The sequence below is a fragment of the Cynocephalus volans genome, chromosome 7 (assembly GCF_027409185.1).
Source record: "Cynocephalus volans isolate mCynVol1 chromosome 7, mCynVol1.pri, whole genome shotgun sequence".
Lineage (NCBI taxonomy): Eukaryota > Metazoa > Chordata > Mammalia > Dermoptera > Cynocephalidae > Cynocephalus > Cynocephalus volans.
This window is the reverse complement of record NC_084466.1, coordinates 144,178,796-144,194,557: the sequence shown is the minus strand read 5'-3', so window position 1 is coordinate 144,194,557 and position 15,762 is coordinate 144,178,796. Positions and strand designations below refer to the sequence as shown.

The following is a 15,762-nucleotide window of genomic DNA, read 5'->3' as shown; positions in this document are numbered from 1 at the left end:
AATACTGCTATTATGTGAATTCACTATATGCTTTTTTACTTGAACCTCTGGTGCTTCTGCTATTCTTACTTTTAAGGTAACTTCCTCGTTATTATGCTGCCTGTACCTATTCTGTTAGACCTTCCCCTGGAGATTATCTGTGATGCCTCTTGCCTCTTTCCTTAGATCTGAGCTTTTACCACTTTCATACCTCTCTTGAAAATTATAAGATCTTGGACATTTAATAATAAAAATAGAAGTAAATATATGCTGTTAATTATGTGCCTGGCACATTACATATACTAGCTCATGGAATCTTCATAACTCTGTGTGGTATGTACTATCGTTTTACAGATGAAGAACCTTAAGCACAGAGATTAAGCAACTTGTTTAAGGTCACATGCAAATAAATACAGAGTTAAAATCTTAGCCTAGTTAGTTTGGCTTCAGAGGTTTTTAAAATGTGGTTATTAGAAATGAACTACATGCAAGTTGTTAAATTTATCTAAAGATATTAGGAATACAGTTGATTTCTTTTTTTTTGCTCCATAACTGTCAGAATGGTGGCAGTGTGGCAGAGCATGGAGTAAACACAATTTTGGTCAGAAGCCTGGAGGTGGAAGATTCCCACTGCTATTCACGAGCTCTGTTATGTTGGCCAAATCAACCTTTTTGAGACAAAGATTCTTCTTCTATCTGAGGGGATGATGCTTACTTGATGGGACTGTTTTGTGGACATGAAGGCATTATACAAAAGTCAGATATTATTTTAAATCCATGTTAATCTTTTGTTATACACATGATATTTTTAGTTCTAAACAAAATGCTTTGTGATTCAGGTCAGCTCTAAAGTAATTAAATTTTTCCCTTAACTTTTGTGATGTAAAGGGTTTGAATCCCCATACTGGCCAGCTGCAAAAAAAGAAAAAAATTTCTATGAAGAAAACTACCTTTCAGTTCCTTTGAGTGAAATTTTCATGAATGCATCTATTTTCAAATGTCTTTGTTTATATATCCGTTTCCCTATTTTCTTTCCCCCCAGCTTTATTGAGGTATAATTGACCAAATTGTATGTATTTAAGGTGTACAGCATGATGATTTGATATACATTGTGAAATGATTATCACAGTCAAGTTAGTTAACACATTTATCACGTCACACATTTCCCTTTTTCGTGTGTATGTGGTGAGAACATTTAAAATCTACTCTTAGCAAATTTCAAGTATACAATATGGTATTATTAACTATTGTCACCATGATGTACATTAGATCCCCAGAACTTATTCATCTTATGATGAAAGTTTGTACCCTTTGACCAACATTTCCCCCACCCTCTAGCCCCTAGCAGCCACCATTCAGTTACTCTGTTTCTATTCCCCTATTTTCTAACACATCAATATTAAGATCTCAACCAAAATTCTTCATTGTGAACAGTTATCTGTGTCTAGGATATGCATTTGGTATGTAAGAATAACAGTTTGAGTGCTTGCTGCTCTCCACTTCCCCCTCTCTTAAGTGTTTACTCATGAACTATATATAGCCAGGATTCTTGTGTCTCAAGTAGTTTTCTGTAACAAGTTGAGTATACACCTTAATCATATAATCTACTTTAAACTGCTGCCATAAAAGGCTTCAATAAACTTGCATACTGCGTTTGCCTCTTTCCCAAACATTTGTGTGATTCTTCCTCACTTCATTCGTATGTTTAACTGTCACCTACTTAGAGAGGCCTATCCTGATTATCTTATCTAAAATCACAGCTCAAGTCACTCTCTGTCCTCTATACTCCATTATTTTTCTTATTTGGACTTAGTTACTGTCTGACATTGTCTATTTTTATTTTCTCCCTTAGAATGTAAGCTCTGTGAGGGCAGGGACTGTTTGCTGACATATTCCTCACATATAGAATAGTAAGGTACATAGCAGGTATCCAGTAAGCATCAGTTAGGTGAATGAGTGATCTTCAAAGTAGAAGGTGGAAAGGCCTGGGCATTGGAACTAGACCTGGATCCAAAACTTAGTCCACTTACCAGCTGTGTGACCTGGAGCAAGTTCTAGAATTGAGTTTTGCTTTACTTTCTTAAAATTCATAAAACAGAAGGGATGATTTCATAGAGTTACTTTGAATATGAAATGAAATAATAGACTTTTTTTTAAAAGCCAAACTTAGCAAATAGTAAATGTACAGTAAATGTTAGGTAATAACTATTGCTATTAATGATCCTAGAATGTTAGCTGATTGACTTACTTAGGAATCTTATAGTTCTGAGTACTTTGCAGGCAATTTTAAGATTTTATTTCTGTATTTTAGGGGGACTCAAAATGAAATTTCTGTGTGAACGTTTATTGTACATTGACTACACTTTTATAACTATTAGAATATCATTAAAATACTTCTAAAATCTAAAGCAAGACTTGTCAACCTCAGCACTATTGTCATTTTGGGCCAGATAATTCTTTGTTGCTGGAGCTGTCTTGTGCATTGTAAGATGTTTAGTAGCATCCCTGGACTCCCACTAGATGCCAGTAGCAACCCTTACCACTCTTGACAACCAAAAACATCTGTAGACAAAAATGCCTGGAGGGACAAAATTGCCCTTGGTTGAGAACCACTTATCTGAAGGCTTCTTCTAATGTATAATTCAGATGCCCAAGGCTTTAACTTAACAGGGTGTTGTTTTCCTTATCTGATTATATTTCACTTGATTTGAAATGTACAAATTTCTATGAACGAAGTTAATAGCCGGATTGGCCAGAGAATGTTTTGCAAGGTATCATGTTTCATTATAAAAGGATTATGTAGGAATATTAATTTATTATGATCATAGGTATGTACACCCTAATCTGTAAACAGATTATATTCCACATCTCATTTTATCTTCATTTTTAATTACTTATACTGTACTTTTTATATTTAGGTTAATTAAAGAAAATAAGAAGCATCAGGAGCTCATCTTAGACATTTGTTCAGAAAAAGACAATTTAAGAGAAGAACTAAAAAAAAGAACAGAAACAGAGAAGCAGCATATGAGCACAATTACACAGGTAAAATGACAAAAATCTTTAAAAATCATATTTCAATTTAGAAAATAAATACATTCCTAAAAAACTGTGTATAAATTGAAGTTCTGTAAGTTAAGCCATATTTTAAATGTGGAGAATTAGTATATATTTAAAGCATTCTCTTTTACAAAATGGAATTTATATGCCTTATTTTCTTTTATGTAAATTTATTTTTGTGGGATACATGTGAGTTATATTTAATAGAATGTATTATATTCTCTTAATGTTCAAAATAATAAAAAAAATAATTTGACAGTCCACCAGACTGTTTTTGCCAATTAACGGAATATAACTGGAATTAGAATATTTTTAAGCTTGTAGTTTAGTATGATTCCATTCCCAGTATTTTTGTAAGCTACATTGTGAAGAATGGCTCTCATACTTAGGTTGTATCTGGCTAACTGGCTTTCCTAGCCCATCTTTTTTTTTTTTTTTTTTCCCCTTTTCTTTTTAAAAATGAACTCTCCTGATGCCTGGATCAACAAAATGAATATTCTGATAGCAAAGCTGAAATGCTCCTTATCTTTCTGAGCTGCTTTTACTTCTGTGGACAGGATAAGAAACATTCTAGCCTTAAAAAAAATCTCCTTTCGTCTAATCTTTCACAGAAAGCTATGTAATGCAAATAACAGTAAATAATTGCTAATAATGGATTAAAAAATTAATCTGAGTTTTCACTTGTTTTATATCTTAGTATATATTTCATGAACCTTTACACAATTGGAAGGTGACTATTTGTAAATGTTTTGTGCTAAATCCTGATTTTTTATGTGCTCTAGGGCCACTACGTGAAAACCAAACTTAGAACGTTTAAGTGCGAGGGAGCCTTAATAATAGGCTGAATCCATATTTTGGTAGTCAGGTCACTGCTGATGACCAGAAAGGTCAGACTGAACAGCTGGGATGGAACTAGAGCTCTTCCTTTTGTGAACTTATTAGTGGTTGTGCCTTTTTTAAAGGGAAAATTGAATTTGCCTTTCTTTTGCTAGCATTTAGAGAACTCTATACTTCTAAATAGAAAACCGGTGTAGTAGAATTTTCTTTCTTAATTTTATCTCTAGATCTGCACTGTCCCCAGCCACTAGCCACATATAGCTATTGAGCATTTGAAAGATGGCTAGTTTGAGGTTAAGAGGGGCTGTAAGTATAAAATACACATCTAATTTAGAAGGCTTGGTACAAAAAAAAAAATAAAACAGCTAATTTTTTCATGTTGATTATGTGTTGAAATGATTTGGATATATTGAGTTTAATAGACTTTCACCTGTTTCTTTTTACTTTTTAAAATGGAAAATTTTAATTATGCATGTGGTTTGTGTTTCTATTGGACGGTGTTGTTCTAGATAATTTCGTCATAAGGAAAATTAGTACTCATGTACTATAACCTGATGTTAGGTCTTTTTTTAATGGCTTTATTGAGATATAATTCACATACTATATACAGTTCACTCATTTCAATTGTACTATTCAATGGTTTTTAGTTGTGCAACGTTTACCACAGTTTTAAAACATTTTATCACCTTAAAAAGAAACCTCGCAACCATTAGAGACCCGTGAGTCACTCCTCATTTCCCTCCAACATTACCCCCAGCTTTAGGGAAAGACTAATCTACTTTTTGTCTCTATATATTTGCCTTTCTGGACATATCATATTCATGGAATTATATAGTAAATAGCCTTTTGTGTCTAGCTTCTTTTACTTAGCATAAGGCTTTCAAGGTTTCATTCAAGTTGTGGCATGTTTCACTATTTCATTCTTTTTAGTGATCAAATAATATTCCATTGCAGAGATATATATTTTGTTTATCCCTTCATGAGTTGATGCTTTCTACCATTTGACTATTTTAAATAATGCCTCTGTAAGCATTCATTTACAGGTTTTTGTGTGGATATATGCTTTCATTTCTTTTGGGTATATATCTAGGAGTGAATAGAATGAGTTGGGAAATGTTCCTTTTTGTGGGGGCAAGAGTTTGTGAAGAAATATTCTTAATTTTTCTTTAAATGTTTGGTAGAATTTACTTGTGTAGCCATCTGGACCTGAATTTTTCTTTGTGGGTTTTTTGTTTTTTGGGGTTTTATTACTAATTCAGTCTCTTTACTCGTTATAGGTCTAGTCACATCTTAGATCTTCTATTCTTCTTGAGCCAATTTTGATAGTTCGTGTCTTTCTAGGAATTGTTCATTTTATCTAAGTTAAATTGTTCATAATATTCATAATATCATTTTATTTCTCTAACGTCAGTAATAATGTCCCTCTTATTCTAGTAATTTGAGTCATCTCTTTCTCAGTCTAGGTAAAGGTTTATCAGTTTTGTTGATTTTTTTTTTTTTTCAAAGAATCAGAATCATCAATTTTTGGTTTTGTGTTTGGTTGTTTTTCTATTCTGTATTTCAGTAATTTCCACCCTAATTATTATTTTCTTCCTTCTGTTGGCTTTACGTTTATTAGATTTGGTTTGCTCTTTTTCTAATGTCTTAAGATGGAAGTTTGGGTTACTGATTTAATATCTTTTTTTTTTTTAATGCAGGTGTTTATAGTTATAGATTTCCCTCTAAGCACTGCTTTAGATGCATCCCATAAGTTTTAGTATGTTATGTCTTCATTTTCATTTATCACCCAGTACTCTCTAATTTCTCTTGTGATTTCTTCCATTGATTATCTAGGAGTGTGTTTAATTTTCACAGATTTGTTACTTTCCCAAATTTCTTTCTGTTTAATTGAGTTCTAATGTCATTCCATTATGGTTGGAAAACATACTTTGTATGATTTTAATTTTTTAAATATATTAAGGTTTATTTATAACCTAGCATATGTTCTATCCTGGAGAATATTCCATGTGCACTTAAAGAGAATGTGTATTCTGCTGTCACTGAGTGGAGAGTTATGTAGATGTATTAGATCCAGTTGTTTTAAGTCTCACATTTCCTTGTTAATCTTCTGCCTAGTTCTAGCCATTACTGAAAGTAGGGTATTGAGGTCTCCAACTATTGTTGACTTGTCTGTTTCCCACTTCATTTTTATCAGTTTTTGCTTCACGTATTTTGGTGATGTGTTATTAGAAGTATATATATTTTTAACTGTTAGATCTTTCTGATGGATTGATCCTTTTATCATTATGAAATGTCCTTTTATCTTTAGTAACATTTAAAAATTTTAGTCTATTTTGTCTGATATTATTATAGCCACTCCCACTTTCTTATGATTACTGTTTGCATGATATGTTTTTCCTTCCTTTTAATCTATTTGCATCTATTGAAACCTAAGGTGTTTATGGTTGATCTTGTTTTTTTTTATTTCAGTGTGCCAATTTCTGCCTTTTGATAATGTTATCTTAATTCAATTTCATTTAATGTTATTATTGACAGTTGGGTTTGTGTTTGCAATTTTAGTTTTTGTTTTTATGTCTCATGCCTATTTTGTTCCCCTATTCTTTCTTCGCTGCTTTCTTTTCTATTAATTAGAAATTTTCGAATGTAACATTGAATTTTTTTTAACAATATTTTTACCATATTTTTCTGAGTTATTCCTTAGTGGATGCTCAAGGGCTTACCATATACACCTTACAGAATCTTTTCAGATTTATACTAAATTCCAGTGAGATATGGGAATATTGCTAACAGTTTTGATTTCTATGGTTGAAGTATAATTCATTGCATTCTTTATGTTTATTTATATTGTTTATATTTATTTTGGGTATTGGTGGTCTGTTTGGTATAGCTATAAAAATAATCTGGAAATAATTTTCTTTACAGTTAGAATCAAGAATAGAGGAACTTAATAAAGAAGTTAAAGCTTCCAAAGATAAACTGGTAGCTCAAGACATTGCAGCTAAAAATGCAATTCAGCAGTTACACAAAGAGATGGCCCAGCGTATGGAACAGGTATTTTTCATGTCATTATCATTATTAACTTGATATTCTGGTGACTCTTAATAAACTAACCCTGTTAGACTATATTGGACATCAGTAGTATATTAAGAATAGGTAATTTTACTTATATAAAAATTAGCCTTTTAAAAAATGCTACAGCAGTACATAAATACATGCTAATTATAAAAAATTAATAAAATATGGAATAAAAAGTGAAAGTTTCTCTTTATCTGTACTTCTTTTTCCCATACCTCCAATTCCTTTGCATCCCCACATTCCTTATTCCATAGATAATTACTGGTATTTTGTTTATGTATCTTAACACATACGCATGTCCAAGTCATACAGTCTTATGTGTACATATTCATAAACTTTTCCCTCCTGCTTGTTTGGAATCTTACCATACATCTTTTTTTGTAACCTGCTTTTTTTTCCTACTTCATTTACTTTGGGAATCTTTTTGAGTTAGTATAGATGATCTCAGAAGAGGTCATTTTAAACAGTGCTTTTGTATTATTACTTGCCTAAACTCCTTAGGGTTGAGGTCTTTCTAGTCTTTATTTCTGTATTCACAAAGCCTGCCACAATGCCTGACCAACAGTGTTCCTCACAGTGAATTGAATCAGAAAGGGTTAATTCGCTGCTTACATAATCAGTAAGATGAATCCCATCCTTTCTACCCTGAAGCTGCTACCATAGGTGGAATTCTGGAACTTCAGGAAACAGATTATCCTCAATCTTTATTTCTGTGATCCTTGACAACATGCTGACTCTTTGCATTAGAAATGTTATATTTAAAATTCAATCAGTCAGTTCTCAAATCTTTTGTACTAATTGAAGGGAAATACAGAACCTAAGACCTTAAGAAGTCATTGGTTTTAGTGAAGCCAAACATAGTTTGAACACTAGAATCATCTAGTGAGTTTTTTTTTAAAAAATCAACTCTCTGAAGCTTATTATATATTTAAAATTACACCAAGGTCCAAAGTTTGACAGTCCCCATACCAGCCAGCCACAAAAAAACCAAAACAACACGAAACAAAAAACACTCCTGGCCAGCTGCCAAAAATAAATAAATAGATAAAATAAACTAAATACAAAATAGTCATTACATGTGCATGATAACAGTTCAAACAGTAAAAAAAAAAAAAAATCGTCTTCTGAGCATTTCTCTCCTTTCCTAAGGAACCACTCATGCTCTTTTCCTGTGTATCCTTCTGAAAATGTTTGTTGGCATGGCTGAGTTCATACACATTCCCATTTTTCCTCTCCTGCCTCTTTTTTTGGCAAATGGCAGCATACTTCACTCATTACTATGTATGAGTATAGATGACATTAATTATAGTATCTAATGTGTTGAGTTTTGCTATAATGCCAGGCCATGTTGAAAATACAAGTGTTAACTTGTTTAATCTTCACAGCAACCCTAAGAGGTGCGTATTATTAAAGTAGATTTTGGAGACTGTTCCATCTAATTATTTATAGATCTGCTTCGTTCCTCTTTTTCCCTAACTTTTCCCCCCAACTTTTTAATTTGAGAATTTTCAAGCCTATAGAAAAGGTAAATGAATAGTAAAATGAATACCTGTTTGTTCCTTCACCTAGAGTGACCAAACCTGGTAAGTTTTATTTAAAAATAGATTCCTAGTACATGTTTACATGTATTCATGTACACATACATACACCTTCCAATTTAATTTTTCAGGTTGAGATTTCCCCATTTTATATACCAGATAGGTAGAATGAATTTGAACCCTCAAACTTACTGGGAGAGCTGTATTTTAAATTTTCAGAGAGTTTATAACATGTTCTGTACCTACACTGCCTCCCTGCCCCTGCACCATGGCCTGGTGTTGGTAAATGTCCACAGGGCAGTGAAGGTTTCAGCCCTGGCATACCATTCTGTATTTCTGCCTCGCCTTAGATTTTTTAAGCCCTGGGGATTTCCCATACTTTATTGTGAACTCAAATGTATGTTTGTTATATTTCATCTAAAATTTTTGGTGTTTTGAATGAGGAGGGTTTATCTCCCATACTACTTCTGTCTTAATTTTATCTGGCTGTTGTGAATCCTGTTGATGATCTTATTCATGCTTTCTTTATATTCATCCAAGTCAATGGTAAACATGTTAAACTGGTGAAATGCAAAGACCTTAACTGGTTCCTCTTCCTTTATCTGTGCCATAAATAGGGGTGACTTTCTACAGTAGCTTAAATAACAGTTACTGTATTATCTCATTGAATGCTTCCAGTGACCCTATGAGGTCGGTGCTGCCATTAGCTGGGGCAGGACCTAGGAAAGTAGACGTAAGAAGCACCCAGGTTATTCCTTTGAAACTGATCCATGCATGACTCTGAGTAAGAGGTCTGTTATCTACTGCATCATTTCCTTCTGTAATAAAGAGCCTCAAAATATTTCACTTTATTTATTGTAATGTCTTTTTCTGGGGTTTTTTTTTTTTTTTCTGCCTCCTGAGACTTTTCAACTTCAATGAAGCTTTCATGCTGCCACCAGTTATCGTACTAAACACACATTTAATTAAAGGTTCTGGTTTTTAAATCTTTCCTTGGCTTTTCATTGCCTATAGGGTAAAATCTCAAGTCTTTAGTACGGCAGGAGAATCCCTTCTTCCTTTCAGGATCTTTCTCACTCCAACCAACACACTAAATTTGAGTACCATAAAATGACTTGATACTTCCTAAATAGATCATGCTATTTCATACTTTTAGGTGTTTGCACATGATATTCACTCTGCCTTGAATTTCTTTCCATAACTCACCCCTTGTATTCTGTTGAATCCTGCTTAACCTTCAATACCTAGCTCAGGTATAGTATCTTTTACCCTTCCTGCCAACTCTTCCCAGGGAATGTAAGTATTTTTGAGTTTTCCAAGGACTTTGTACATTCATCCACTAGAATTTGTATTATATTACAATGTTTGTTTATATGTCTTTCTCACTAAGTGGTGAGCTCTTCCTGAGACCGTGATTTATTCTTCTTTGTGTTCCCAATAGCTAATACATTATCTGAACATTAAATTTTTGTGAAACCAGACTTCTCTTAAGGTTGACATTGAACCATTGACTTTTTCTAAGTACAGTCTTTCAGTTATCTAAAAATCTAATTCTGTCAGCCAACTTCAGCATAATTTTCTCAATCCTTGTCCACACACACATTGTCAAATTCTCAGGAATCTGTGACATTCTTAATCCAATGTTTTCCTTAATTTTGCTTGAAAATTAGTAGGCTATTTCTATAGAAACGAATCCCAGTTGAGCGATTAACAAAAGTACTTATATGTATATAGCATTCTGAGTGTCAACTATATGTGCTTAACAGTACCAGAACTTTGTAAGACATTTTTGTTAGTCACTTTTTATCAGAGTGTAGGAGCTTTTCCTACATTCTTCTAACTCTGATAGTGAACTTCTTCAATTCAGTTGCATTATCCAGTGACATTTGCCACTATCTGCTATTGAAAATACCTAAGGTTTGAGGTTCTGTCTTTTGTAAGATAAATAAGTGCTCTATCATATTTGCAAACCATGAATTTACTTAAAAAAAGTTCTACCTATAGAAGTCTTCATTGTGTGAAAATGCAGAATATGGAGTGCCAGCTTATACTAACAGAGAATTTAAAATGAGTATATAGATTTCACACTTAATCCAATTAGGTATTTCTTATCAAGCGTGAAGTACTTCAGAAAGCTTTTTATAAATAGGAAATCAAATGATCATTAATTAACATATGGCTGCTTACTTTGGGCATGGGATCTAAGATGATAGATTTTAAGAAATTGTCAGCCATACAGACAAGGTTTAGGCAGAAAACAAATGGCATGCTTAAACTGCTGATTTGAGAATTTAATAAAAGGACTCTTTATAAAGGTGTTGAAGAGGTTTAAGAAGCCCGAAAAAAGGGAAGATGCAGGATCTTAGGGCTGCTAGAAGAGATGTAATTACCCTTCAGCCTGAAGGAACAAGGAGAGGAAGCAGATGGTGCAAGAATAATTGTACAGAAGGGACACCTGACTGGAGCGGTGGATTCCAGCCAACCTGTGTTGACTCTGGAGAAGCCTGATCTTACTTTGACTCCTCCCCTGAGCCTTGGCCTAGTGCCTTCTTAGCTGAACCCAACTGGAAGTTTGAAGGCAAGGAAACTTGTTGATATGGTCAATGATGGTTGTCTTCTTGGGACCCAGGGTGGGAAAGGGGATCTGGAGGAGTAAATGGAAAATAGCAATCATATCAGCCAAACTAAAAGGAATAGGAAAGGGTAAAAGCAAATGATAGTGATAGTGTATCATTTTTCTATAATTTTGAATTTTTTCTTTGATTTAAAAACTTCGTGGCACAAGTCCTGAGAATGTTGCACAAAACCCAAAAAATACATTGGTAATATTAGAGAAAAATAATATTTTAATGTATTTGTATTTAAAAAATATTTTTTATTAATGCTAGATAATATATTTTTCAAAGGTCAACAAGAAGTGTGAAGAGGCCCGCCAAGAAAAAGAAGCAATGGTAATGAAGTATGTCAGAGGCGAGAAGGAATCTTTAGACCTTCGAAAGGAAAAAGAGATGGTTGAGAGAAAACTTAGAGATGCAAATAAGGAACTTGAGAAAAACACTAACAAAATTAAGCAGCTTTCTCAGGAGAAAGGACGGTTGCACCAGCTGTATGAAACAAAGGTATAAGTTGTGTCATTGCGTCTTATTTGAAATTTGTTCTCTTTGCTTTTCCTTATTAGTCAAATATTCATAATTTAACATGGTTAAAACACTCAAACATAAATTTGTTTTTATTGGTTTACCTTCTAAGAATGTGAGTATTATTGTAATTCTGGTATCTCATTAACAGTCTGCAAATAAAAAGTGTTTGCTCAGGGAAAGATAAGGGGTTGGCAGATGTCGTTTATTAGATGCTTTTTCTTGATAGATCTTTTTGAAAACTATTCTTTAAAATCCCTATTTGGAGAAATTAGTTTGTGCCTCAAGAGAAAATTATATTTTGGTAAAATATGTACATCGTAGTATCAAATGTGAATAGTTGGAGAGCAAGTAATTTGACCAGAATGTTAATATGACACTTATTCACTGTGGAATGGAATTTACTTTTTTCTTATAGAAAAACATGCCCTTAGATGCTATCCAAGGAGATTTAGTTACTGAGCAAGCTAATTAGAACCTTTGCTGAGTAAATAGCAGCCTGCGATGTGGTCATGTTTCCAGTGCATTATCATTTCTTGTGATGAATGTTACTTTTTATTTATTAGCTTTTAGTTCAGGAATGTTGTCATTGTTCTCAGGAATTTTGGCAAAACCTGTCTAGTTTATATATTACCTTAATGCCAGCCAGTTAAGAAGAATCATAAATGTATTCTTGTTCTCATAACACATCCAATTAGTTAAAATATAAATGTTAATCATCTTCATGTTCATTAATTGGATTTAGTATTCTACTGCTCTCATCATGTGAACTTTAAATCACATTTAAGGCCTGTGGGCCATAGTGTGCCAGTCTTTGAATTATGGTGTTATTGCACTGATTACTTTGAGGGGGTATAAAAGATACACAAATAATTAGTGGATTGTTTATGTAGAATAATATGACCAAGTGATATTATTTTAGGAAGGCGAAACGACTAGACTCATCAGAGAAATAGACAAGTTAAAGGAAGATATCAGCTCTCATCTCATTAAAGTAAAGTGGGCACAAAACAAATTAAAAGCTGAAATGGATTCACATAAGGTGAGTACTATAATGCAATGGAATAATGGTTAGTATTAGTTTTAAGAACAAATGTAGTAACAGTTAATGAGGCATAAAGCTTAGTTTAGTGACTCCTGAAGGAAAGCTTGCACCTGAATATTTGGTGATTATGAAAAACAAATTTCTGTGCTTGATTTACATATTAAATGAGATGGAATGTTAAATTTTATCATTTATAGTTTCCAACACCCAAATTTGCCATGTTCTTTAAGTATTTTTTGCTATGCAAAATTTAAATTAAACATCATCAGAAATTCTGGGGGAGGAAGAGAATTAGGTAGTTATCAAAATTAGAGGTAAACTCTGGAAATTGTAAAAAATATCAGTGATGCTAAGATTTTTATAATCAAGCAATATAAATTATTTAAATATAATAGATGTAATAAATATTTTAAGAATAAGTTTCCTTAACTGTTTTTTTATAAATATAATTCTATTGGTATTGTGCCTAGTGGATATCATTTTATTAAAAAATTAATACAATAAGTAATTATAAAGACTGGTACCTGATGCCATAAGTTTAAACATTAACTGAGCTGGTATTAGAGGTAATAAAAATCTGAAGATGATAGCATATGAAGTAAAAGAACGACTCTGAAATGTCACTTAACCAGAAGAGCAAGGGTATGGAAATAGTTTCCAAGGTTTGAAAAATAGGTTTAATGATGTTATTTAAAAACATAATCATGTATTACCTCATTGAATAATTGTAGATCAGTAGAACTGTTAATAACCTCTGGATATTCATATATAGTATTAGAGAAAACTGTAGGGAGAACAGTCTATATCGCCATTGGTCAAAGATTAAGCAAGAGAATGATGGGTTCCCCTCAAGTCTGAAGCTGCCTACTGATCAGCTTATGTGTGTGTGGAAACTAGCAAGGCAGAAGAACTGCCAGAAAGGAGTAGGGCAGCAATCCTTAGAGCTCAACAAGGCTGAGCCATTTAGAATTTTTCCTTTACTTTGGGAATGAGGAATTAAAATTTCAAATCCATAAAGACAGTACTGATTTTTAACTGCCTGAGCTGATTCAAGATCTGTAAGTAATATTTGGTCATATTTAATGTCTGTGATGCTTTCCTTTGCATCTATAGTGCTAAGAGACAGGATTCCTGAAACCTATTAGAATACTAGCATTGAGTAAACAACTGTTACAGATCTTCTGTGAGTGCTGTGTGTTCAAAGAATGGGTGATAAGAGATTCTTAATGGCAACTTTGAGGTCAGATGAAATTAGATACTCTTAAGTGGGTTAGAGAGTTGGTTTAAAGCTCACTTCTAAAAGGTTACGTGGTGCAGATTGCTAGAAAATGAAAATAACAAGTGTATTGACTTGGTATGTGGAAATTAGATATTGACCAGTTTTTTGTTTTTGTTTTTTTAAGTAAAGGCATTTATTAACCAGCAAGCATTTAGCTCTGTGTGTGGCCTGTATTAGATAATACGGAGGATATAAAAGCCATGGAAGACACAGTCAGTGCTTTCAAAGAGTGTCTGGGATGGGCTACTGGTTACCTATTTTATGTGTTCACCTAGAGAGGGAGTCTTTGGATTAAAGGATACAAGATTTAATCATGATCTGGGCAGTGTAGGCTCCTTCTTGAGATGTGGACAACAAATGTGAGACTCTTAGTAAATTTTTCTCCAGGCACCCTTTCTGATTTCTGGTCCCTGCCCACCAAGTCTTAGGTACTAATACTGGAGTCCTGTAGGTTTCTGGATCCATTGTGATCATTAGTTTTTGGTCAGATCTCCAGGGCATATTACCAGAATTTAGTCTAGACTAGGTATAATGGATACCCAGATCAGTGGATGAAATAATAGAAACAACTTATTTGTTCCCTTCCCTAAACTCCTTTGGGGGTGTAACTGTGAAACGTGTTAACACCTATTCTCTAAAAACAAAAGCCTTTTATTTTGAGTCTTATGAATAAAGAAAAAAGACTTTTCCCCAATGTACCTCATCTGCTCTTCACCTACCTAATCTTAGGATAAGATCATCTCACTGCAGCACAGATAATGGCTGGTAACAGAATCAGCAGTGGTTCTTTAGCAACTGTGGTATAGCTGCTCTAGGTACTTGCCAGATATTTCTGCTTCAGAGAAAGCTAGAAGAGTGGAGTTTCAGGTGTTGAGGCAACATCTAGACCAGCAGGATGCAAGACTATAATATACTGCAGATCTAATGGGTGACCAGGGGGTGATATATTTTATAATAGGTTCCCTCCACTAGGTCACCTGAAGCAAGACTCTGCTGCTTAATAAGCTCTTTTCCAAAGGTTGTCATATTGTCAATAATGGCCTCATTTTTAAATGGTTTATTTATTCATAATTAGAGTAAATAAACTATTTAGAAGCTAGGGCTCATTTTTAATTAGCTTTACCATTTTATCTCATTTAGTAAAACTATATTCTGTGTTCTGTTCTATAACTGTCTATTCTATTCTGTAACTTCTATTGACTGTACTCTGTTGCATTATGGAATATCAAGGTCCAGATGTACCCTCCCACATTAAAAAACTGAAACAAGAAAATATATGAAATGAAGGTTTTCAGACTCAGAACAATAGGCAGCATAGGACAGTGACCCTGAGTGAAGGGAAACACAAGAGGTGTACTGCCCAAAGAGTTTCAGGGTGCAGCACAGTGTGTGTGTGTGTGTGTGTGTGTGTGTGTGTGTGTGTGTGGCAATCAAGTAGCCCTCAGAACGGTATTGCTTTAGTAGTGGGAACTAATTTGCCTTAGAATATAGTCTGTTATGGACCCACCTTGCAAAGCTTTAAAAACGAGCCTCAAATCAAATTTTTTGAAGTAAATCATATCCCAAAACAAAACCTCAAAATATTTAAATGAATATGAAAAACTCCAGCACCTAAGAGTGTAAAATTTGCTGTCTGGCATCCAATCAAAAATTGCCAGGCATGCAAAGAAGCAAGAAAATATAGCCCATAATGAAAAGAAAAGAAGAATCAACAGGAACAGAGCCAGAAATGACACAGATAATAGAATTAGTAGATAAGGATGTTAAAACAGCTGTTATAAGTACATTCCATATGTTTAAGGAGATAGACAA

At 33.5% G+C, this 15,762-nt stretch overlaps 1 protein-coding gene across 1 annotated transcript in view; it reads left to right on the top strand.

The window, feature by feature from the left end:
- The window catches only part of CCDC186 (coiled-coil domain containing 186), a 43,273-nt gene that overhangs the window by 12,165 nt on the left and 15,346 nt on the right, over nucleotides 1–15,762 (top strand). The window contains exons 3-6 of the mRNA XM_063102462.1: nucleotides 2,898–3,024; nucleotides 6,799–6,927; nucleotides 11,396–11,608; nucleotides 12,549–12,668. Coding sequence (XP_062958532.1) covers nucleotides 2,898–3,024; nucleotides 6,799–6,927; nucleotides 11,396–11,608; nucleotides 12,549–12,668 — 589 coding nt within the window. The remainder of the gene's footprint in view (nucleotides 1–2,897; nucleotides 3,025–6,798; nucleotides 6,928–11,395; nucleotides 11,609–12,548; nucleotides 12,669–15,762) is intronic.